We start from the raw sequence: 26,517 nt of genomic DNA, 5'->3' as shown, positions 1-26,517 counted from the left end.
GGCTGGCCTCAAACTTAGAAATCCACCTGCCTCTGCCTCCCAAGTGCTGGGATTAAAGGCATGTGCCATCACTGCCCGACTCTTTGTATCATCTTTAGCGAGTCTATATTCATCTTATCTCAAAGATATCCTTTGTGAACTGAAGATACAAGTTCCACATTCTACATTTGACAGTCACACGTTGGAACAGAGTATATATTTCAGGTTCCAACTTAAAATACAAGATGCCAAATATACAAGCTGTGCCAAAATATCAGGGGTGGGTCAGTATTTTTGAAACAACAACAACAAAAAAAATCAGCTGCTTTTTGCTAGAATCCAAAGTATGATAGCTTAAAAGCAGCTTAAAACACCACCTAATAAGCTTACCCTGATGTCCAATAATGGTCACCACTCCTCACCTAGGCCTCTGTATAGCAAGAATATAATTTTAAACTCCAACCCCCTTATATACTATAAAAGAAAACAAACTAACAAACAAAGCAGTACATTTCTTACCAAATCAATAACCATGGTGTCTTCAAATTCTTCATTCATGTCTTCTAATTGGCTCCGTGATGACATCATAACGTCTTCAAAGATGGGCTCAGCATCTTCCTCCATTAGACCCCGACTGGTAAAAAAAGGTGTTCAGAAAGCTGTTGAGATTTGGCCAGCTTGGAGTCCTAAGTCTTTCTTGGATAGCACATTTTCTAATTATGATCTATAGACTATACAAGTTAAACTGAATTCAAAGAAAATTAGGATTACGCCCAGCGAAAAGATTATTCCTTTGGTTCACTCAAATTTTCATGTCAACTTTGAAGAAGTAGACTTAATTTTAATAAGAAAAAATATATAAACAGTGAAATATTTAGGTATGTATCAGTTCCTCCAAATTCAATTATATTTGAATTTTACAAATAAGGAACCCAAGAGACAGGTGTTTAGAGCATGGCTGTGACCCTGGAGAGTGGCAGCACTAGGATTTGAGTACAGGAAGCATCTCTGCAGTCATCCTGTGCTAAGGAACATATCCAGACTCCTTTTCTTTAACTACTGGGAAGCAGAGACCCCACGTGGCCAGCATGTGCAGTCACTGAGTATGTGTGATGCTCAGCTGGGTACTCACACAGCATGCCGCACTCCAGCTCTCACTTTCATGTAGTTCATCCCTGTTCTGTCCTTCCGGTTCAAGTCTTCTAACTTCGGCTGGCCTAACCAAGAGATCTGCATCTGGGGACTGAGAGAACACGATTATTTATTTTGTGCAACAGATAATGTATACACAGAATCAGCCTCATGCCATTGAAACCATGGTTGGCTAGCTAAATCTTCATGTAAGGGACTTCAATTATTCCACTGTTTTGTGAATAACAAAGTTAGTTGCCTCCAAATATCATTAAGTCTCCAGAGAGACAGGTTAGGGCACTATTCATCCTTATACTATGTGTTAGCTTTATGTTCCAATCTCTGTCAAATAAAAGCATTCCTAGACTTCTCACTCAAGCCGCCATTCACGGTGTATATAACTAGGCAGCAAGGTCCTAAAGACCATATGACACTGGCTTAAATATTTAAAAAAAGAGGTATAACTCAGAAGTCCTTCTAACACAGTTTCTCAGTGCTATGAAATAAAATTTTCACCAGTATTCTATATTTAAAGGAACGTGGAAAACAGTACACATATGCCCCTGTTCCCATTTTATAGTTGATAAATTTTTGTGGTTCTGTAGATAAAAATCTGTCACATGAAATTCTAAGTAGCTGTTTTTGTATCTTTTGGGAAGACGGTCCATGGCCAATGAGACTGATAAATGGTAGTCAGGACAGTAAGGCCAGTTGTTTAAGGAAGTAGAATTAGCCCTGAAGAAAGGACAGTAGGTATACTTATCTATGCACGAGGCTGGATATTGGCAAAACTCTTGATGCCTACTAGCACTGAGTAACCAATATTCAACGTTTGACATAGATTATCCTCTCAGGTTTTTATTAAAGATTCTTTGATGTGAAGCTCTATATATTCTCTATAGGTGGAGAAATGACCAATGAATCTTGAAAGATAAGAAAGTTGAGGCTATTTAAATATGAAGCTTGTCCCACTAGATCAAGAAAAGTCTGAATTTTGAGGAAAAAAAAGTCACAGTAGTATTTGCAGACTTTTTATATACTATTTAATCTCCATTTGTGGCTTCATTTTTGTAAGACCTCATCAACAATGTGCTCAGTTTTTTTTAGTTTCACTTTGAGGTTTTATGCCAAGGAAATGAAACTTTTAGTACTTACTTGTGTAAAAAGTCTGGTTCAGAACCGTGTTCAGACTCAGGTTCCTGAATCTGCTCTCCCATGGGACGGCTGTTCTCTCTAAGTACCGTGGAGGTGAGCTGTGGGGTTGGCAAGGGTCCAGGAGTCTGAATCATCGTGTCAGTCCTATTTAGCCATGTGTTGTCCAGACTTTCATCTGCAAAATTTCAGTTAACGTTTTAAACTCTCAGAGATAGAACAAACTTTGGTGGCAGTTATAATAGATTTGAAAAGCACTATTCTACTGTCAGACTCTCTAGTTTATTTCATTTTACTATTTTGTTTTTGAAAATAGTCTCATAGCACAGGCTGGTCTCAAATTCACCATGAAACAAGGCCCTTGAACTCCTGATCCTCCTGTATCTACCTTGCAAGTTCTGGGTTTACATTCAGTTTTTGTGGTGTTTTTTTATCTCATTTTGAAACGGGCCTCATCATGCAGCTTAGGCTGGCCTTGAATTCCTGATCTTTCTTTCTGCCTTAGTCTCCAACATGCTGGAATTACAGGCCTGAGCTATCATGCTCAATGCCTGGCTAGAGCAACCCAGTTCCATAACTCCATTGTTTGACCTCTGTATTATATTAATGACTTCTTATAAAGTTCAGTTTTCTTGTACCTAAAATGAGGATATTAGTACTTAGCCTCCTAAACTACAGGGATGAAATGAGGTCATTACCTCATCCTAGCTACCAAACATCACACTACCTCCCTCCTGTCTCCTTTATCTTGAGGATTTATGTATCCTAGGAGGGGATGAGTCAAGTTAGTCAGAGCCCTCAGCAACTTTCCTTTGCTCTTCAACCTGAGCCTACAAGGTGTCCCAGGTGGCAGATCTTAAGACTGGCTGGCTTTTACAGAGAAATCAGCAAATGCTTTTAATACAAGTGGAGACTTATCATGAGAGAAGCTCTTTTTATCTTTTTTGCCAGATTTTATGTGTGGAGATAGAGAAGCTCAAGAGATTTCATGCCATAAAGCACCTCTGAGGAGCCTGGCTGTTTTATCCAGCTTTTAATTACATTCTCTTTAAGGAAACAATAATCATTTCTGTTTACCTAGAACTTAATTATATACTACCCTGCACTAGCATGTGATGTGTTGTGTTTTTCCTTCCTTCCGAGGTTGCTTTGTAAAGACTGGAACATGCAAACATTTGCCTACCTAAGCCATCCTAATAAAATAATGCATAATGTATTAGTCTTACCTATAAAGCTATTCTAATGAGATTTAAAAATGATTCAGAGATATTTTAATCAAAAGTATAATATGAATCCCCTTGGGGTTTCTCTTGTTCTTGAGTCTCAAGAGATGTGTCTGCTAGGTTCATTTACCAAAACACTTCTATCTCTCAGTGTTTTTAGCATTTTATATTCTGTCAGATAGATACACGTGCACATTCTGGACTGGCCCTTCTGTTCCTAAAGTACTGATTTACTGTTTGGTAAGGGTCATTCTGCTGATGCTCACTTCTGAATAGCTTAACAAATATACGTTTAATCACCTACTCACACTATTTTTTATTTGGTGTTTAAGCTTTCGTTTTTTAGTATACAACATTTTTATGGACAAAAGACTGGCATTATATAGTTTCTTAAGCTGGTAAAGATCATGTTAGCTTTCTATTTCATGTCCTCTCCAAACTGGCTCCTCCTTATATCAATCTCTCTGGAGGCTCCTGTTGTGTGACTCAGAGAAATGCCAAGCTGAACTCAAACTGCCTGTGCATTTCCTTGTCTCTTTAGTTGCACCAAGTTCTTTTTATTAATTCTTAGCCATAGCACTTAGCCCAGTGTTTGTGGAGGTGCCTAGTTGAGACATAATTACCTCAGAAGCTCGCTGTCCTTGAATCCATCTTCTAATCTTTTAAGTATTCTTCAGTGAAAACAGTTCTTAAAACGAGTAACCTTCATCTTCAACAAATGAAACTGCCTTTGAAAGACTTTAGCTACACAACCTGTCCTGATGATCTCAAACAAAGCCACAGCCAAGTTCTCTTTTATAATTTAACAGTTCCCAAAGTGGTTACCTAGTCCACATATATATCCATAGAGTCTTAAAAATGCTAGTTTTGACAGTTTATTAGTGAATAATATATGGTGATTTAAATTCTCTAAGGCTTATGTTTTCCTTTGTCAAATCTGCCTAACAGTGTGGAACTAAACTGATTAATATAACAGTTACAAATGATAAAATACATAAAAAGCAGGGGCTGGAGAGACGGCTCAGTGGTTGGGAGCACTGGCTGCTCTTGCAGAGGACATGGGTTCCATTCCCAGCCCCCATGACAGTTCACAACTGATTTTAACTCCAGTTTCAAGGAGGTATGATATCTGCAAACATATATATGCAAGCAAAAACACCAATGAACACAAAATAAAAATAAGTCATTAAAAATTAAGCAACATCATCCAAAAGCCTAAACCAAAACAATAAAATGTATGAAAAACATGTGATAAAGAATTTAGTACATGTTGACTACTAAGATTACAGTTGAGAAACATCTGAAAGGGAAAAACATGTTGTAGACATGGAGCATCTACAGAGGTTATCATAAAAATGTGTCAAAGGAAACCAACTGGAATTATTCTTTGGAGAAAAACTCAGGATCTTCAAGCAAAAAGACAGGAGAATCATTCATATATGTATATATATATACATATATATGTGTATATATATATGTATGTATATATATACACACACACACACATACACATACATGACTAAAAGTTTCAAAGCTGAAATATGAAAGAACATCTCAAAGCATGCAGAGATTGCTAAACTTTAACATTAACAATGTTATTTAGTCTGACTCATACTAAAGCATTACTGTGAGATTTTGGGAACATCCTGAAAATAGCAGCTAATGTTTACTGGATGCTACTTATAGGCCAAGTACTGTGCTCAGCGACATATGTGTGCTGTGTTTTATCAGGAGTACCTCATTTAGGGTTCATGGTAACTGATGCTGGATACCCTATATACTCTGATCATCTTTCACTTGAGTACTTATTAAAACTCAAGGAGGGTTAAATTAACATGTTCAAATGTCACATGGCTGACAATGAGAAAGCCAGATTTGAAATAGGAAACTGACTTTAAGTTTATTTTTTGTCAACAATCAATATCTTCTCCAATAAGGAAAGGCACACTAGTTTTACATTATAATTAAGAGTGCCACAGAGTTGGTGAGTTACTTTAAGCAGCAGAGGTGAAGTGCTAAGGAAGAAGCTGTGAGAACTCATCAGGAGGAGCATGGGGAGGGAAAGGCTATTTGAGAAATAAGCATGTTTATTCTGAAGCAGTCCTTGGTATGCTTTAGAGAAATACTTTAACAGTGTAATTTTAGTCTTTTTTTTTTTAAATGTTGATCAGATTTTCATGATAACTAAGTCCCTATTCCCTACAGCCTAGGGTGTCTTTTGTATTATGTTTCATTAAGTTTCTTTTTACCTCACTCTGCTCATCCAATCTCTGTCCTTGGATATTTCAGTTGGTAGCAAATATATAATGGCATTATGGCCCATAGCATCCTTTATCTCTGCAGGCCAGGCACACTAGAGGACTTACCTTCTACTCGTTTTCTGTGCAGTGGAGGTCTTCCTTTCTTACTCCTTACTGAGGACGTTTTACTGCTGCTACTTCCACTGTTCACAGACATTCTGTCATCTTCACCCCCAGTAACTAATGAATTTCTGTATGAGATGAGTGGAAGCCATACATCCTCCCTCCTTTCCATCATCTGCTCAGTGAGGAATTTTTCAAGATACGAATGACTGCAAACACACAGAGAGCAGCAGCAACTTTCAGTGTCAGTCACAGTTTTGCTTTACACCACTTCAGTTCTTTCAGAGGCGGGTATATGCTAGTAAGTGTACATGTGTGAGAGTGTATATTTATACTTCCAATGTGCCTCTCACTCCTGTGCAGCCCTTTGAACGGGGATATATGCTACAAAGGGCGCTTTATTCTGCCTAGCTCTGGTCATGCAGCAGCTGCATTGGACCAGTCTAAAGTTTAGCAGATTCTCACACTAAAGAAAGAAGTCCAAATGCTTAAGTTAGGTCATAAAACAATATAAATGGTCAAGACAGCATGTTTCCTATCAAACCCACTAACTTTATAGAAGTATGCTCTAAGGAGAACTCCCAGGACATGGAATTTAAGAGAAAAGTCACAAACTTTATCAAAGAATTCAAGAAACTTAAAGGAGTTAAGACTTGACAAGGAAGACTTCCTTAAACTCCAGGGAGATAACAAAAGCATCTGACCATGGTCCAAGAAATACAACACACTGTTGAGTGAAATGATGAAGGTTACTCAGGATCTGAAAACTGAATTCAATAAAGAGATTAAAAACTGAAACAAATACAAGCTGAAAAGAGGATGTAATTGACAAATTCAACAATCCAGTTAGAAGGCAGACTATAAGGATGTGAAGATAAAGCAGAGACTCTAGACTACATAAGCAAAGAATATGAAAACTTAAAAAAAAAAAAAAAGGACACGAACATGTTGGAAAACATCATCAAAAGACCCAAATCTTTAAATTATAGGGATAGATGAGGGAGTGGAATCCTAGAACAATGGCACAGACCATATCTTTAACAAGATCATAGAATTAAACTCCGGAACTAAAGAAAGACTTATCTATATAAACACAAACACGTACACAGAAACTCAACTATACAAGACTGTAAAAAAAAGTCTCTTAAGGCATATCAGTGTTAAAATATTAAATATACATAACAAAGAAAAAATGCCCAGTGCTACAAGACAAAACACAACACAACACAGAATACATATAAAAGAAATACCATCAGAGTAATAGCTGCACTCAATGGAAACTCTAAAAGCCACTGAGGCTCAAGTTTTAAGAAGGCTGCAAATGCCAACTGTACCCTAACAAACTATCTGCTACAGTTGAAGAAGGAAAACTACTCCATGGTTAATATCCAACAAAGAAATACTAAACAGTATACTGGAAGTAATACTTTGAATTAAAGAGAGGGAGGGGCACAGCTAAGAGACTCTAGAGAAAATCTAGAATATGTAGTCACTGACATACAAAAGATGACTTAACCACAAACAGCAAAGAATCCATCAACAGTGGCACTCATCGTGCTGGTGGTAATGAATGAATGAATGAATGTTAAGCTCATTCAGCAGGAGGCAAATCATGCTGGTACTAGAACTCTAATCAACAACCTAGATTAGTGAACTCATGGATATTAGAAGACAAGTTACTACCACCACTTGCTACACCAGCATAATTCCTTAACTACATCCTAAATCTTATCCTTATGCTCACAGACAAGTGCAGCTATTACATCTCATCAAAGAACCTTGCTACAACAAATAGACCATTACACAAAACCAACACTGGATACAATGTAATTAAGTGTGGTTTGTGGGGAACCCAGCCCCAATGGAGACATCTGCAGCACAGATTTTGCATCCATGGCTCAGAAAACCTATTAGACAATGGAGCAAAAAAGATGATAAGAACCAGAATATCAGGAGGCTGCTCTTAGAAATGGCTACATATGAGTAGTTCTGGTTCCTTCCGGTCCATCTGGGCTGGTGTCCTGAGCAGGCCTTGGGTGCAAGCTCTGTAGCCAGTCCCACAAAACACAGAGGAAGCCCTACTCCCAGGTGCTCTAACAAGCCCAGGATCCCAGGATCCCAGAGACAGCTTAACTCTGAGGAGTTCTGACACAACCATGATCACAGAAAGGACAGGCTCCAGTCAGATTTAGCAAGGGCAGGTAGCACTAGAGATAACCAGATGACAGGGGGCAAGCGTAAGAATATAAACAACACAAACCAAGAATATAAACAACACAAACAACCATTGGCATCATCAGAACCCAATTCTCCCACCACAGCAACTCCTGGACACATCCTTACACCGGAAAAGCAAGATTCAGATCTAAAATCACTTCTCATGATGATGATACAGGACTTTAAGAAAGACATAAATAACACCCTCAAAGAAATACAGAACACAGGTAAAGAGCTACAAGCCCTTCAAGAGGAAACACAAAAATCCCTTAACTACAGGAATACACAATCAAACAGGTGAAATGAGCAAAACCATCCAGTATTAAAGCTAGAAGATCCTGGACAAACCCTACAAGAACACAAATGCCAGCCCAGGCTATTATACCCAGCAAAACTCTCAATTACCTTAGATGGAGAAAACAAGATATTCTATGACAAAACCAAATTTACACAATATCTTTCCACAAATCCAGCCCTACAAAGGATAGTAGATGGAAAACATCAACATACCTTAGAAGCAAGAAAGTAATCTTTCAACAAATCCACACAAACCTAATTCCACCTCTTACAACAAAAACAGCGGGAAGTGACAATTATTCTTATTACTATCTCAATATGAAAATTAATATTACCAACATATCCTAATCGACTGAAATCCAAAAATATGAGGAAATAGAAATTTGTTGCATTGAATGGTCTAATTTGGTAATTGGAGAAATAGGTCCAATATTGTACAATCTATATATACACTTTCAGCTTGTTTGTGACAGTGTCTGGCTGTGTACAACATAAGGGTCTTGAAATCTTCTCCTATCTCAGCCTCTCTATTAGTAGTATTGTTTATTTCATATTTTTACACTATACTATGGTTTTCAGAACAGCTTATATATTTCAAAAAGCACATAGCCAAGGATGGTCTAAAGACTTTCATGCCTTAGACTCTTGAATTTTGGTGATGCTGGTAGTGCTGCAGCTGAGACAGACAAGGTTAATCTTAACATAAGAAGGTAGAAAATAAAACTAAAATTAATGTAAAAGAACAGATGGGTTATATAAAGCAACCAATGTTCACACATAGAATAAGAAATCATTTCCATCTACTTAATTTCATCCTATAGCTTCCAGATCAAACCAGGTTTTTATTATTAGAGCCTAACAGTAGTAATGAAAAATAATAGTTTCAATGGTGCCATTTAAAAATCATTTCTATTGGTATGTTCAACTTACACAGTTTTCTTGTCCTGTCGAAGGAGTTTAGAAGAAAATTCACTTAGCACTTCAAGAAAAGCCAGATTAGGAGGTGGGTATTCTTGTCCTTTCTGATTTTGGTATTTGAAGGCAAACTCTATTCCATCCCTGAATTTAAAGAAAATAATGGTTTAATTTTTTTCAGGTAGTACAGTTGTCTCAGAGGGCAAAACTATAAAAAATTTTGAAACATAGTTGAATCACTACTGAATTTAACATTAACAAAGTATGTTAAATTCATACAGCAAAATAATGCTAATTTTATTTTTGTTTGTATTTAATTTTATATTTACAGCTACAAAGAAACAATGTTATATCCCCAATGTATTTTTTAGGGGTAATACAAAACCTTGGAAAGAGACTGGACTGGAAGTAGCTAGGTGTTACTTAACAGTACACACCAGCTCTGTGAAACTAAGGTTAATCATTTGTGTATGTGTGGTGTGAGTGAACATCTGCAGTGGGTTGAGTGTGTATACTTGGTCCCCAGTTGGTTTAGTTGGTCTATGGGCTTTTAGAAAAGTATTGCATCTTTTAAAATCCACATGCCCTATAACATAGTCAAAGAACCAAGAATAGGTTATTAACACTCCGACCCAACCCCAAGATAGGGTTTCACCGAGTTAAGAGCCCTGGTTGTCCTGGATTAGAGGTGAGCATTACCACAGCCAGCCCAAAGCTTTTTTGTTTATAGTTTAAGATAGAGGGGAAAAAAAAAAAATCACACCACAGGTGGTTTAAGAAAGTTTTTTCAAAATAAAATATTGCTACTTAATTTCATTAATAGCTTATAGTTTGAAAATTCTATTACTTGTCACTTTAAAAATAGGTCAAACAGTTTGCTTATATTCCAGTAAAGCAGTTGTGAATAACAGAAAGTGTTTATCTCACTTGTGAAGTGTGGCAACTGCTTCTCGGGTCTTGATCTGGTCCAATCCAAATGTAAGGGCAAAACGACGTGCCAGTTCTTTAATCCCACTGACGTGGGCAGAGGTCCTATCCAGATTAGGACCTTGTTCTTGAACAAGTTCATTAAACAACTGGTGGAAATAAATAAAAAAAAACCTTATAGCTAAGAAATCTTTGAAATTGTATTTACTTTTAGAATAGGTAACACAATTTAAAATTTACAAAGTACAGAGGGACTAAGGTACCGTACGCAGGTCAGGAGCACCACAGTCTAGTATTTGTTCAGCTGAATGATAACATACACATATAAATACATATGCATCTAAGTAAATATTTGAAAATGGAGAAAGAAGATATATAGACAGAAATATAGCATAAACCTACAAACATGTATATGATACACAGGGCTCAGAATATTTTTCACTTACTATATTACAGGTCAGAATATGATATAAATATTCATGGACAGTTGATTTAAGAGGACATGATATTTTCAACTTTAAACAACAAAATACATTCTAAAGGTCTTAAGTTGATGATTCTATAAATACCATACATTCTATTAAAATAAAAACAAAACCAGAGCAGTAATAATATCAAAGCAATTACCATGCCATTACCAAATCTAGACACTTAAATGATGCTTGTAAAATTCTACCTTCAGATTAGGGGATAGTGTCTAGACTTGTGTAAAGCCTTTCTCAACTGACATAATTGATAAGGTGAACAAATATAAGTCTTTACCTACTGAAGAGCTTGTTGTTGTCTCCTGCATCAACCTTTCACTCACACACACACCTTTTTTTTTTTTTTTTTTTTTTTTTTTTGAGACAGGGTTTTTCTGTGTATCACTGGCTGTCTTGGAACTCACTCTGTAGACCAGGCTGGCCTCGAACTCAGAAATCCACCTGCCTCTGCCTCCCAAGTGCTGGTACTAAAGGAGTGCGCCACCACTGCCGGCTACACATACATATCATAAAAGCAATCCTAACTTCTTTATACTATTTCCTCTGCCAGCCACCAATTCCTTTCTGTGGTTCCTCAATGGTATAGATCCTGCAATGTATTTGCATTTGCTTTCTTCACTCTGAATCAATGGTACCCATCACTATACTCTTCTCAGTTTCTCACTGCAGACTCCTCCCACCCACCTCCCTGAGAGCTCCCTGCTTTCAGTTGTGTTGTCCATCTCTGTAGTCTGCTTCAGTAATATGCTGCCTGAAGTACGTGCTATGCTGAAACTGGTAGGAATGGTTCTTCCACAGATTTTCAAATAAATGTAGCTAATTATTTATAAAGTTTTAGAATTTAAATGTTTTATAGTTTGATATATAGTAGCCTTAAATTCTAAAAATATGAACATTTCTTACATCAATTTATTCATATTGTCTACATATATAGTTCTAACTAAGTAATACCATAGTACTTATTTTATTTTAAAGCTTGCTCTATTTGTTTCCTTAATTTGCAAACATTTTTCAGTGGGTCCAGTGGTGTGTGCACCCTGTTTCAAGTACCTGGGAGGATGAGGCAGGAGGACCACTTAGCCCAGTCTAGAAAGCACAGTGAGATACTGGCTTAAAACTAAATAAAAACAAAATTAAGCACTTCCGAGTGTTAGCTTACATAACTAACTATCCTTCTGCTGATACATTTAGGCTATTTCTAGAAATTTGTATCTTGGAAATTTACTTAAGCAATATATATCGTATATTTTCTTATTTGAATATCATTGATAACCCTTCCTTAAGGGTTCATTTTTTTGAGACAAGGTCTCACTGTATATCCTTGGCTGGCCTGAGACTTAAGAGTTCTGCTTGTCTCTGCCCCCCACTTACCCACTCAAGTGCTGGAATTAAAGGCACATGCCACTATACCCAGAAAGTTAAATACTTTTTTATAATTACTTTAAACTTATGATAATACTAATTACTATTTTGAGACAGGGTTTTATAATGTAGCCTGGTTAGCTTGGAAGTTGCTATGTACAACGGGCTGACCTGAACAAACACAAGACATCTGTCTTCCTTCCCTCCCTAGCGCTGGTGTTAAGGTGTGTGCCCCCATGCGCAGCACAATATTGTTCCTTAAGTGTTCTACTATGAAATTTCCTTTGACCCAAAACTTAGTCCTACCTTAGGATTTCATCTATTTAAAATGTGAACCACACTGCATACTTAAACAAGGACAGAAAAGTTTTATCTATTCTCCCAAGTTTCTTACCTGTTGCAGACTGAGAATGAGAGTCTTAGCACATTGAATTTTATCAATCTGCCTGGTCTTACTCAGTGTCTCCTTAATAATGTCACCATAGTCATTGTAGTACTGTGAGATAAAAGGAAAAGATACTTAATAATGTCACCATAATCATTGTAGTACTGCGAGATAAAAAGAAAAGATACTTTAGAATTAGAAAATTTCATGACAAGAATGTATTGGCGAAAGAGAATGTAACTATAATAGTCTTATTTCTTCACCTTGAAAATGAGTTAAATTGGTATTATTTACATTAAATATTTGACATTTAAGATTATGAAGTAACATCTAGCTTAGACTCCTCCCCAACTAATCCCCTGTAGTTGGGTCCACCTGGGGCACAGGCAGCAGAGGTAAGCTGCTTGTTGTCCCCTGACCTCTTCTGTCTGGCCCAGGCCTCTCCCTGCCTTCCCCAGGAGCCTTGCTGGGATCCAGGAACATCTAATTTAATTAAACCCCTTCTGAATCAATCCCCTGCTTTCCTGGCCATCTTGGGCACAGCCAGAAGAGGTGAGCAGCTTCCTGTTCCCTGAGATTCATTGTCAGGTTTTGCCTGTCTCCTCAATGAGTCCTGCTGTCGTCAGAAATGACCAGCCAACACTAGGGACAACCAGATGGCTAAAGGACATTGCAAGAATGCAATCAACAAGAGTCAGGGCTATATGGCACCACCAGAGCCCAGCTATCCTGCTACAGCAAGCCTGGATATCCTAACACAGCCAAAGCATAAGAAGATGACATTAAATCCAATCTTGTAATGATGATAGAGGCCGTTAAGGGGAAATGAATAAATCCCTTAAAAATACAGGGAAATACAATCAAATAGGTGAATGAAGTCAATAACACTGTCCAAGAACTGAAAATGGAAAAAGAAGCAATAAAGAAAACACAAACTAAGAGAATCCTGCAGATATAAAACCTAGGAAAGAGAACAGGAACTACAAATCACCAACAGAATATAAGAGAGGGAAGAGAGACTTTCAGGCATAGAAAATATGATTGAAGAAACTGCAACATTGGTCAATGAAATGCTAAATCTAGAAAGTATACAACACAAAACATCCAAGAAATCTGGGACACTGTGAAAAGACCAAACCTCAAAATATTAGGATTAGAAGAAACCCAACTCAAAGGCCCAGAAAGTATCTTCAACAAAATTGTAGGAGAAAATTTCCCTAACCTAAAGAACAATATGCCTATACACACAAAAGAAGCTTACAGAACACCAAATAGATTGGATTAGAAAAGAAAATCCTCCTGCCACATAATCAAAACACTAAATGTTCAGAAAAAAATAAAGTATTAAAAGCTGCAAGTGAAAAAGTCCAAGTAATATATAAAAGAAAACCTATCAGAATTACCCTTGACATCACAACAGAGGCTCTAATAGCAGAAGGGCTTGGGCAGATGTTGTAGACTCTAAGAGACCACAGATGTCAGCCCAGACTACTATACCCAGCAAAACTTTCAGTAACCATCAAAGGAGAAAACAAGATACTCTATGACAAAACCAAATTTAAATAATATCTATCCATAAATCCAGCCCCACAGAAGATACTAGAAAGTTCCAATTACAAACAAGAAAACACTATAAATAAATAACTTTACACCAGCAAACCAAAGGAAGGGAAGCAGGCATGCACGGGCACAGATACACACACACACACACACACACACACACACACACACACACACACAATGCAATACAACCACCAACATTAAAATAACAGGAATTAAAAATTGCTGGTCATATAGCTCTCAATATCTATCAACTTAATTGCCCAATAAAGAGACACAGGCTAAAAAGATAGGATCCTTCATTCTGCTGATACAGAGAACACAGCTCAGCAAGAGAGACCGACATTACCTCAGAGTAAAGGGCTGGAAAAAAGTTTCCCAAGCAAACGAACCCAGGAAGCATGTTGGAGTAGCCATCCTAATCTCTAATAAAATAGACTTTCAACCAAATGTGATCAAAAGAGATGGCCAAAGACACATTATACTCATCAAGGAAGAAATCCACTAAGATGATGTCTCAAATCTGAACATCTATGCCACAAATGCAAGGGTACCCACCTACATTTGTAAAAGAAACATTACTAAAGCTTAAACCACACACTGAACCCCACACATTAGTAGTGGGAGACTCCAACATTCCACTCTCACCAATGGACAGGTCATTGAGACAGAAAGTAAACAGAAATAAACTAACAGAGGATATGAGTCAAATTGACCTAACGGATACCTACAGAACATTTCACTCAAACACAAAGAATATATCTATTCCTCAGCGCCTCATGGAAACTTCTACAAAATTAATCATACAGTCAGTAACAACACAAGCCTCAACAAATATAACAAAACTGAAATAAATCCTCATTTTATTAGACTACTATGGATTAAAGCTAGAATCCAACAACAAACAATGGAAAGTCTACAAAACTATGAAAATTGAACAACTTTCTAAATGAATGATCATTGGGTCAGGGAAGAAATAAAAAAATTAAAGACTTTTTAGAATTGAATGAAAATGAAAGCACAACATGCCAAAAACTTATGGGACACAATGAAAGCAGTGCTAAGAGGAAAAAGTTCAGAGCACTATGAGCCCTCACTAAGAAATTGGAGCAATCATATACTAGCAACCAAAAAACACACCTGAAAGCTCTAGAACAAAAAGAAGCAAACACACCCAAGAGAAGTGAATGGCAGGAAATAAACTAAGGGCTGAAATTAATAAATCAGAAACAAACAGAATAGTACAAAGAATCAATGAAATCAAGAGTTGATTCTTTGAAAAAATCAGCAAGATAGACAAACCCTTAGCCAGACTAACTAAAAGGCAGGGAGACAGGATCTGGCTTAGTTAGGGCTTTACTGCTGTGAACAGACACCATGACTAAGGCAACTCTTTTTTTTTTTTTTTTTTTTTTTTTTTTTTTTTTTTTTTTTGGTTTTGAGACAGGGTTTCTCTGTGTAGCCTTGGCTCTCCTGGAACTCACTCTGTAGACCAGGCTGGCCTCAAACTCAGAAATCCGCCTGCCTCTGCCTCCCAAGTGCTGGGATTAAAGGCGCCCCACCACCGCCCAGCTGACCAAGGCAACTCTTATAAAGAACATTTAGTTGGGGCTAGCTTACACACTCAGAGCTTCAGTCCAATATCATCAAGGTGAGAGCATGGTAGCATCCATGCAGACATGGAGCAGGAGGAGCTGACAGTTCTACATCTTCATCTGTAGGCCTAAGACTCACTTCCAGGCAGTTAGGGTGAGGGTCTTAAGCCCACATCCATAGTGACACACCTACTCTAACAGAGACATACCTCCAAATAGTGCCACTCCCTAGGCCAAGCATATACAAACCATCACAGTATCCAAATCAACAAAATCAGAAATGAAAGGAGGGACATGGGCTGGCGAGATGGCTCAGCGGGTAAGAGCACTGACTGCTCTTCTGTAGAAGGTCCTGAGTTCAAATCCCAGCAACCACATGGTGGCTCCCAACCACCTGTAATGAGATCTGACGCCCTCTTCTGTGTGCCTCTAAAGACAGCTAAAGTGTACCTATTCATAATAAATAAATCTTTGGGACTGAGTGAACAGGGTGCACAGGAGCAAGCAGAGGTTCTAAAAAATTTAATTCCCAACAATCACATGAAAGCTCACAACCATCTGTACAGCTACAGTGAACTCATACACATAAAATAAATAAATCTTAAAAAAAAAAGGAGGGATAATAGACATTGAGAAAACTGAACAAAATGGATGACTTTAATAGATACCACATACCAAAGTTAAATCAAGATTAGGAAAACAAATTGTAGTCCTATAATCCCTAAGGAATTAGAAGTAAACATTAAAAATGTCCCAAAAACTGCCACCACCACAACAAAAGCCTAGGCCAGGTGGTTTTGGTGCAGAATTTTACCAGACTTTCAAAGAATAGCTAATATCAATATTCTTCAAACTCTTCTACAAAGTAAAAACAGAAGGAACATTACAAAATTCATTCTATGAGGCTACAGTCACCCTGATACCTAAACCAAAGACTCAACAAAGAAAACTTTAGACCAATTTCCCTTGTAAACATCAATGCAAAAGTACTCAACAAAATACTTGCAAATGGAATCTAAGAACACATCAAAAAATATCCACCATGATAAAGTAGGCCTCATCCCAGGGATGCAGGGATGGCTCAATAAATCAAAATCCAACAACATAATTCACCATATAAACAGACTTAAGGAAAAAAAAAAACACAATCATTTCATCAGACACTGAAAATGCTTTTGACAAAACCCAACACCTCTTCATGTTAAAGGTCTCGGGGAGAACAGGGATACAAGGTGCATACCTAAACACCATAAAGGCTATATATAGCAAGCCAATAGCCAACATCAAGTTCAATGGATAAAGACTTGAAGCAATTCCAGCAAAGTCAGGGATAGTAAGGATGCCCAGTCTCTCTGGATCTACTCAACACAGTACTTCAAGTCCTAGCCAGAGCAACAGGACAACTAAATATGATCAAGAGGATATGAACCAGAAAGAAGTCAAAGATTTGCCATTTGCAGATGATATGATAGTACACATATGTGACTTCCCCCCAAAAATTCCAGAACTCCTATAGCTAATAAACACCTTCAGGAAAATATCTGGATACAAAATTACTCAATAAAAAAACAAAACAACCATCAGTTGCTCTCCTTTATACAAATGATAGATGGGCTTAGCAAGAAATCAAGGAAACACCCTTCACAATAGCCACAATAATATAAAATATCTTGGTGTAATTCTAACCAAGGAAGTGAAAGACCTGTATGATAAGAGCTTCAAATCTCTGAAGAAATTGAAGAAAATATCAGAAAATGAAAAGCTCTCCCATGCTCACGGATCAGTAGGATTAACATACTGAAAATGGCCATCATACCAGAAGCCTTCTACAGATTGAATGCAATTTCCATCGAAATTCAAACACAATTCTTTATAGGCCTTAAAAGAACAATTCTCATTGCTGGTGGGAGTGCAAACTTGTATGACCACTTCGGAAATCAATCTGGCAGTTTCTCAGAAAATTAGGAACAGTTCTATACGATGACTCAGCTATACCACCCCTGGCCATATACCCAAAAGATGGTCCACCATACCACAAGGACACTATGTTTATTGCAGCTTATCTGTAATAGCCAGAAACTGGAAACAACCTAGATCCCTCAACTGAAGAATGGATAAAGAAAATGTGGTACATCTACACAGTGGAAATAATATTCAGCTATTTTAAAAAAAGACATAAAATTTGCAGGCAAATGTATAGAACTAGAATATATAATTCAGATAGAGGTGACCCAGAAAGACACATACGGTATGTACTCACTTATAAGTGGATATTACCCATCAAGTATAGGATAATTATGCTACAATTAATAGACCCCCCAAAAACTAAGCTATAAGGAGGGCTCAAACAGGATGTATGATTCTCACTCAGAAGAGGAAATAAAATACACATTGGAGGTGGATGGAGGGAGAGGGGGTGAAGAGGTGAATGAGGACAGGGACAGGTGTGGGGAGATTTTGAGGCCAGCACATTCTACAGATCTAGTTCCTGAACAGTCAGGGCCATACAGAGAAACCTTGTCACAAAACCAAACCAAACCAAACCAAACAAAACATAAAATAAAATATTACAAATTGAGGGCTAATGATGCAGCTCTGCAGTATACTCCTGACTACTAGTGTGTGAGGCCCAGTACACCACACCCACATGAATGTATGGAAGAAATGCAAGCACAATAATTTACTTTTAGCTCAAGCCCATGTGAGTGGACTGGATTAGAGCAGTACATCTAAGTTCTTGTGCTTGGTATTTTGTATCTTAGTACATTAAGGTAGCTAAGAATATAAATCTTTTGTTTTATGTTGATCAAGTACAGAGGTGGTGGCAAGGCAACATAGACATATTCAGAGGCACAAATTGCTATTAAAATACTCGAGAGGTAGATAAAAAAGTTAATGACTAAAAAATAATGTCTGATAAAAAAATTGAATATATAAGGTTCCCTGTTGAGAATTAATACACCATGGGGAAGGGGTTATTGGGATAAAAACAAAGCAATATATCTTATGCATGTCTATTTCCCTGATAATGGAAAACTCACATAAGCAGGGCAAGACAAGCAATGATAAGTATTCCTGAGATTTCAGGTTAAAGAACTAACAGGAATTACCAGGTTATTTCAGACAAATTGGTTTCATATACCAGATAAATCCTAAGAAATCTGCAGAGATTATGAAAATTGTGCTTTAAGAATGAAGAAAATTAGGAAAAATATGGTTTAAGAGTCATAAAGCGAATTTTCCAGAAGAAACGGGATTAGTTGGAAAATTACATAATCGTTCACCTTACATGTACACAGGACTGGACATGGTAGCACACATACTTTTTTTTTTTAAGTAATATTTATTTATTTTATTTATTTATTTAATGTGTATGACTACACCGTAGCTGTACAGATGGCTGTGAGACATCATGTGGCTGCTGGGAATTGAACTCAGGACGGCCCGAGCCGCTCGCTCGCTCTGTGCTGCTCACACTCATGTAATTCACTGTAGCTGTCTTCAGATACACCAGAAGAGGGCGTCAGATCTCATTACGGGTGGTTGTGAGCCACCATGTGGTTGCTGGGATCCGAACTCAGGACCTTCGCAAGAGCAGTCAGTGCTCTTACCCGCTGAGCCATCTCACCAGCCCCGCACACATACTTTTAATATCAACAACCAGAAGGCAGAGTCTCTGAGTTCTAGTCCAGACAGGGCTTAGGAAAGTGAGTTCTTACCCAAATAAAAACATACGACCTTACACTAGACATTCCCTGCCCCCCCTCTTTTCCAAGACAGGGTTTCTCTGTGTAGCCCTGGCTGCCCTGGAACTCACTCTGTAGACCAGGCTGGCCTTGAACTCAGAAATCCAACTGCCTCTGCCTCCCAAATGTTGGGATTAAAGGTGTGAGCCACCACTGCCAGGCAACATTCTCTTTTTAAAATCAACATCTAAAGTACTAAGTTTCATTATGTAAATTATGGCATTCTAATACATACTTTCCTTCTTGCTTAATTCTCCCATGAGGCCTCTTTTTAGTTTCATTTGCACTTAGTATCCCATTTATTCAAAAATTAGAAGCAAGGGTCAGTATGAGAGAAGAGGTAAGTAGGTATTGTTTATCTGAACCAGAGAACACATTTAATGTAATTGCTGGATCAACCCATTCTTTTGAAATTTTCATTTTTCATCGTACCTGAATAGAATTCCATTGTATATATGTATCAGTTTCTCATTACCCATTCATCACCTGATAGCCATCTAGGGTGGTTCCATTTCCTTGCAATTGTGAACAGAGCAGCAAGAAACATGGATGACCAAGTATCTCTGTAGTAGTATAGAGAATGTTCGGATATATGTCCAGGAACAGTACAGCTGTTCTATTTTAACTTTCTGAAAAACCTTTACATGTACTTTCATAATGGACATACTAGGTCACACTTGATCAGCAATGAATATACTGTGGTTTCCATTTTCTCCATATCCTTGCAAGAATGTGTCATTTGTTTTCTAGAGGATCATGTTCTGATTTAAGGTGAACTGGAATGTCTTAGTTGTTTGATTAACATACTTGATGGCTAAGGATGCCAAATACTTAAAAAATATTTATTTTTAATTTGTACTTCTTATTTTAAGAACTATTTACTTAATAGTCTTATTTGTAGAATGACAGTTTTAATATTTGTTACTGTTTTGTAGAACATAACGCCTTGTTAAACAGGTAATAGGCTTTTTTTGTTTTTTACATTCTATAGGTAGTCTTTTCACTCTGGTGCCAATTCACTATGCCCAAGCTTCCTAATGTCAAGTTCTTACCCACTTGCTAATTTGAGCAATTTCTTTTTCTACTTGATTACTATCCAGAAAGTTCTTGCTAGTGTTTATATCTTAAAATGTTTTCATTTACCAGTCTCAATGTTTTAAATTAAGGCTTTTGTTTTATTATGATTTACTTTTTTTGTGCAGGGTGAGAGACATGAATCTAAATTTAGTTTTTTCCCTAGCAGAGTACACCTAAATTAAAAAAAATATTTTAAAGTTAAGTTTTGTTAAAGTCTCTTTTTCTCTGGTAATGCTGTGACAGAACTTAAGACTCATCCATGACAGCATGTATGAGGCCTCTCTGAGTGTCATAAAAGTTACCTATATCTTCAGTAGACAAAAAGATTCATATTTGGATTGGTACTAGAGTTATCTGCTATATCCAAACTGTAATTGGATGATATAAAAACATTGAGCTAAAGATACAAGTTGAACAAAAGAAACAAGTAACATTCTGAATATGGGCCAAAGAAAATCTTCCCTCTGAGTTGAGAACATGGTGTGCACACTGGGAAGTGCGGCTGCCTCCTTGCTAACCCTTTTGGCCATACCATTGTACAGGATCAAGAAATGAAGCTTATAGAAGAGAGAGGACAGCAAAGTGTGAGGAACTCATACTCATACAGTATAGAATAATTAATACTGCAGATTGATAAAGAACTTAAGTACATTTCCCAGAGAGATAGACTTCATCACAAAATTATCACCATACACTTGAGAAAGCTATTTTAGTTATCTATTTACCTTAATTACCTATTTCTCTATCATACAGAAAGGACAAAATATGAAACAATACCTTCATGTAGTGTTTAAAGATGTCTGCAGCTGCATGCATGTCAACAATATCATAAATGATAAGTTTGCTGAAGGCAGCAAGTAGGTTCCTTCTTTTATGTAAGGCTTCGATTTTATTAGCTTCATCTTCTTCATCACCCTCTAGCACAGAAAATGAGGTGGTTATGAAGTTAGTCTGTTTTTGCAGAGGATGTATACAACTGAATACTAGCTGAATATTAATTCTGGTTTATTTATCTATTTATCTAACTAGCTGTGCTGGGGACCAAATTCTGGGGCTTTCACATGTTACGTAACTGCTCTGTCAATGAGCTGCAACCTTAGCTAATTTAGTTTATAATGGATGAAAAAAATAAGCTTTATTACTCTCAAAAATTAAACATATTACTCCAGAATAAACATCAGGAACTAAGACTCCTACCTTATAGCAGTACTAAGATAAAGAAACTATAAAGACATTGATTCTCTTATATTTTCATCATAACATACTGTTTATTCTAAAATGCTGCCCTTTTTCATTTCTGCATTTCTTACATGCTAATATATTTCCGCAGGGAAGAAATTTATGTGGTAAAGACAAAGAGTTAATCCCAACACTGAGAAAGTGGAGGCAGGTGGATCTTTATGAGTTCAAGGCCTTCCTGGACTACAGAACAAGCTAGAAAACAGTCAGGCTTCATTTTTGGTGTTTGTCCTATATTTGATTATATAATTGGTCAAAAATTATAGATATAAACACAGTAATGTTTATTTATTTACATGTATGTATCTGTCTATGTGAGTATTTGGCACATGTCCTGACGTGGGTGCCAGACTTGAACTTGGGTCCTGTGTAAGAGCAGCTCTTACACACTGAGCTCTGCCTCTAGACTCAAATAAAATGTATTTTTATTTTTACTTAATTAAAAAAAATTTATTTTGCCAGGCTTAGTGTGTTCACCAATTCAAGCCCTTGGGAGGCAGAGGAAGTGGAGCTCTGTAAGTGTGAAGTCAGTCTGGCCAACAAATAGAGTCCAGGATAACCTGGGCTCTGTTACACAGAGAAACCCTTTCCCGAAAAACCAAAAACCCAAAGCACCCTCCCCCCAAATCATTTTACTTTATGTGTATAAGTGTTTTGCCTGCATATATATGTGGACCATGTACTTAACTGGTGTCCAAGGACATCAGAAGTGGTTGTCAAATTCCTTAGAACTACAATTGCTGGTGGTTGTAAGCTCCCCTGTAGTTTATAGGAATTGAACCCAGGTCCCTCTGGAGAGCAGCAGGTGTTCTTAACCACTGAGCTATCTTCAGCCCCAACTGAAATGTACTTTTAAAAGTTTGTAAAAACGTTTTTGACAACTACTGTCTTCTCCATACTGACTTATCTTTTGTAATTCTAGAAAAAGTTGCACTCAAAGATCTAGACAGCACTGTGTATACTGACATTCTCACATTCTGGCCATTGTTATTTGGGATGTCTTTTTTTCTTCACATAGAACTTATGTAGCCCAGGCCGTGCTGAATTGACAATTAGCACAGATTATTGGCATGTACTACTACCACACCCATCTTATTTCTTAAATATTTTTATCCAACTTATTTTAAGAACAGATTAGTCTCTGTAAATTTTAGAATTGGATTTATCCTACCCCCCCACTGGTATCTTTTAAGACTGACACAGTGAAAAACTCATAAATACCCATGCTTTGGTTTTCCTCATCTTGGTCAATGAAAACATGATCCATCACAAAACTGAGGAGTTCAGACTGGAGTCCAGTATCTGGATTAAACACCAAAGGCTGAAGGCCCTCTCTGCCACCTGTCATTAACTGGTGGCTAAAAATCATTAAAAGATCACAGAGCAGCATGAAAGCCTGCAATTCAAGAAGAATTGATTAGCAGAATAGTATACAAATATAGGAATATCTATTAATGTGAAAATAGGAATATGTACAAACCAAATTAGTGGGAAACACTCTAAATTATAACATTATAATACCAACACCAAAATAAAAATAAGAATTTAAGTGAAAACTTTTCATGCTTATTAACCTAATAAAATTATTTTTTCTCATTAAACAGTGGTTATATTGAAGACATTATTTTCTAATTATAATTTTACTAAAGAATAGCAGGCTGACAGATTTTGGCTTGAATTTAAAAAACGTTAAGTTCACTTCCAGTAATATAGGACTAATTAACAGATGACATTAGAAATCAACTATATACCACTTAAGTAATCAGCATAACTTTTATGAAAAGATTACAACTTAACAAATTATAATGTAGTAGTCAAAATTTAAGCTATTTAGATTTAAAAACTAATATAAAATGTTTTAGAAATAGTTAAAATTAGATTCAGACCATATATTAAGATGTTCAGGAAAAGCTATTTATAAAGGTGGATACTTTCAAGAGAATCCAGGAGAATATTTTTTAAGCCAGACTACTTCAGATAAAAAACATATCAGACGAGAAGCATACGATTTGGGTTTACTTTAGGCAGTAATTAATGGTGGGCTCTGGAGAGTTACAGAGTAAGCCTTAGGGAAGATCATCTATAACTGCTATGAAGAGACTTGTGGCAGTTTAAGAAAAAACTGTAAAAGATGAATATCCTTTAATTTGGCTTATTTTCTAGCCTAATACAACAGTAAAAAAAAAAAATCAATAAAAAATTTCATTTTGTTTTAAAGTATTCTTTAATAGGAAAGCATAATTAAATAATTTATACAATTTTATAATGGACAAAGCTTCAATTTCATGGGTCCCTCTTTAAGAAGAGTCTGTTCTTACAAGGATTTCCTCACCTGAATGCTAACTCTTATACTACTACCCAAGTATAAATATTCAAGAGTTTCCTGCTCTGACAGAGGTGCTACTTAACATTCTATATGTCAAAGCCAGTAGCCTTTTTCCACAGCTACACAATATCTACATGTGTACTTTATGGTGGTCAGGGGACTAGCTACATGGGAGGAGTGTTATGAACATAGATATATAGGCTGAAGTACTCACATGTGTATGTATGCATACACAAACAAACACACACACATATATATATATATGAATGAAGCTCTTTCTGGTATAAGGAGCTGAAGGGGAGAAGTCAATGCAAGTTACAGATCAACCCACTAGACCTTCAATATTTTAGCACAAAATTCTTAGGAATAGAGAATTCTAAGTTTGAATTTAAGTCTTCCAGTTAACAACAGCACACTTGTCAAGTATAAGAACAGAATATATAACTTTAAAATATCTAGACATCAAAACTCTAGGTTGTAGATATGCTACTATTGAAAAATTACATACTCTAATGTTCCTCAATACATTGTGTTAATAGTCAATACAGAGCAATATTAACTAAGAATTTTTTTTTACCTGTTCCTTAACTGGAGTATTAACATTAGATAGGCACTGTTGGCAAACAGCCAGAAAAGATTTCACTGTTTTTCTCAATACCAACAAATCCTCCTGTAAAACACATTCAAATATGCAAACATGAATAACCATATCCCAAAAATTGATCCAAGAAATAATAAAAAGAATATAGTCCAAGTTGTTTATTATAAAGTAAACCACAGAATCAAACTCATTATTGGGAACCAACTAGTACAGATATTTTCTATTTATTAAACATAATAGGAAGGGTAGAGAACCCCATATTACTATACATCCAGCCATAGTTTATAAATGTAGATTTACCTATGCTGATCTTAGAATTGTTAGCTCTATTAACACATAATATAGCACTAAGATGATGGAATGTGAGACTACAGAAATGGCTCAGTGGTTAAGAGCAGGTACTGCTTTCCAAGGACCTGATTCCAGCTCCAGCACCCATACTGGACAGCTCACAACTACCTGTCCCAGCTCCAGGAGGTCCCATGCCTTCCTAGGCACAGACATACATGTAAAATTGTAATTGCAATAATAATTAAATGTTCAAAATGATGATGAAGTACAGCATCAAACTTAAAAGAAAATAAGTTAGCAAGAAATAGGTTTCCTATTTTCAAAGTAGTGCTTACTATGTTGTTAGGGAAAAGGAGTCTGTGACTGAATTCTAAGCATGATTTCTCATTAGACAAGTCTGATGATATTCCATACATGATAATATTGAACAGTATGAAGATAAATATTATTTTCTTCTTGTTTGTAAGGTATTTTTTATGTTTGTTTGTTGTTTGTGAATGTGCATACATGCCAAGGTAGAGGACAATTTGTAGAAGTCAGGCTTTACTTCTATACTGTGTGTTCCAAGGCTGAACTCAGGTCACTGGACTCTACAGCAAGTACCCTCAACCTGCTGACTCTTACTTCAGGCCCCTCCTCTCTCTCCCTCTCTGTTTTCTTGATTACTCTGTGCAGCCCTGGCTGTCATGGAACTCACTCTGTAGTCCAGGCTAGCCTTGAACTCAGAAATCTGCCTACTTCTGCCTCTCAAGTGCTGGGATCCAAGGCGTGTGCCACCACTGCCCAGCTCCCTTTTCTTAAGGCAGGGTCTTATTATGTAGCCCTGTAGCCCTGGCTTTTCTGGAACTCAAAACCTAGACCAGGATGGCTAAGAACTCATAGAGAGCTGACTGCCTCTGCCCCCTGAGTGGCATTAAAGACATTTGTTACCCATCCTGGCTGGCTTCTCCTTTAAAAAATATGACCCCACCCCCCAGACTGAATTTTGAAAATAAATGCAAATTTATCTAGTATCCAGAAAATAAAGCCCTGTTAATAAGAAGCCAACATGGAACAATCTGCAATGTTGTCTGCTGAACTGGCTCCTTCAAAGCCAGAGTCCAGGGTAAAAATGTTCCTGGAAAGAAACAAGAAGGCACCCACAGGGAAAAGCTGGAGCTGGCAAGCATGGGAACAGTTTTGCAGAAAATAAAGATGCCAAAACAAACCAGGCACAGTTAGCTAAGGATGCCAAGTAAATGTGTTCATTTTAAATAACTGGTTACTGTTTAAAATACTACTTTTTAAAATCAAGGTTTATAAAATTGCTGATAGTCTCTTCTCTCAGAAGAGAGTAATGCTAGGCTCCTGTGTACAAGCACAACATGTCACCAGTAGTAGTGTCAGGGTTTGATGCTCACTCATGGGATGGACCTCAAGTTGGGACAGTCACTGGTGGTCTCTCCTTCAACCTCTGCTCCATTTTTGTCCCTGCATTTCTTTTAGACAGGAACAATTCTAGATCAAAATTTTTTTTTAAAGGTTTATTATTATAAATGACTATACTATAGCTGTCTTCAGACACACCAGAAGAGGGCGTCAGATGTCATCATGGATGGTTGTGAGCCACCATGTGGTTGCTGGGATTTGAACTCAGGACCTTTGGA

At 37.0% G+C, this 26,517-nt stretch overlaps 1 protein-coding gene across 1 annotated transcript in view; it reads right to left on the bottom strand.

Annotated features, from left to right (window-relative positions):
* Stag1 (stromal antigen 1) overlaps positions 1-26,517 on the bottom strand; it is a 268,526-nt gene that overhangs the window by 3,073 nt on the left and 238,936 nt on the right. The window contains exons 22-31 of the mRNA XM_031346345.1: positions 24,557-24,649; positions 22,875-23,049; positions 21,192-21,331; positions 12,446-12,547; positions 10,205-10,353; positions 9,293-9,421; positions 5,852-6,057; positions 2,266-2,440; positions 1,112-1,222; positions 499-613 (exon numbers count right to left, since the gene is read on the bottom strand). Of these exons, the coding sequence (XP_031202205.1) occupies positions 499-613; positions 1,112-1,222; positions 2,266-2,440; positions 5,852-6,057; positions 9,293-9,421; positions 10,205-10,353; positions 12,446-12,547; positions 21,192-21,331; positions 22,875-23,049; positions 24,557-24,649 (1,395 nt within the window). The remainder of the gene's footprint in view (positions 1-498; positions 614-1,111; positions 1,223-2,265; positions 2,441-5,851; positions 6,058-9,292; positions 9,422-10,204; positions 10,354-12,445; positions 12,548-21,191; positions 21,332-22,874; positions 23,050-24,556; positions 24,650-26,517) is intronic.

This window comes from Mastomys coucha, unplaced genomic scaffold, assembly GCF_008632895.1.
Source record: "Mastomys coucha isolate ucsf_1 unplaced genomic scaffold, UCSF_Mcou_1 pScaffold23, whole genome shotgun sequence".
In the NCBI taxonomy this organism is placed as follows: Eukaryota; Metazoa; Chordata; class Mammalia; order Rodentia; family Muridae; genus Mastomys; species Mastomys coucha.
The sequence above is the reverse complement of the archived record's forward strand: the minus strand, read 5'-3'. Positions and strand labels throughout refer to the sequence as shown.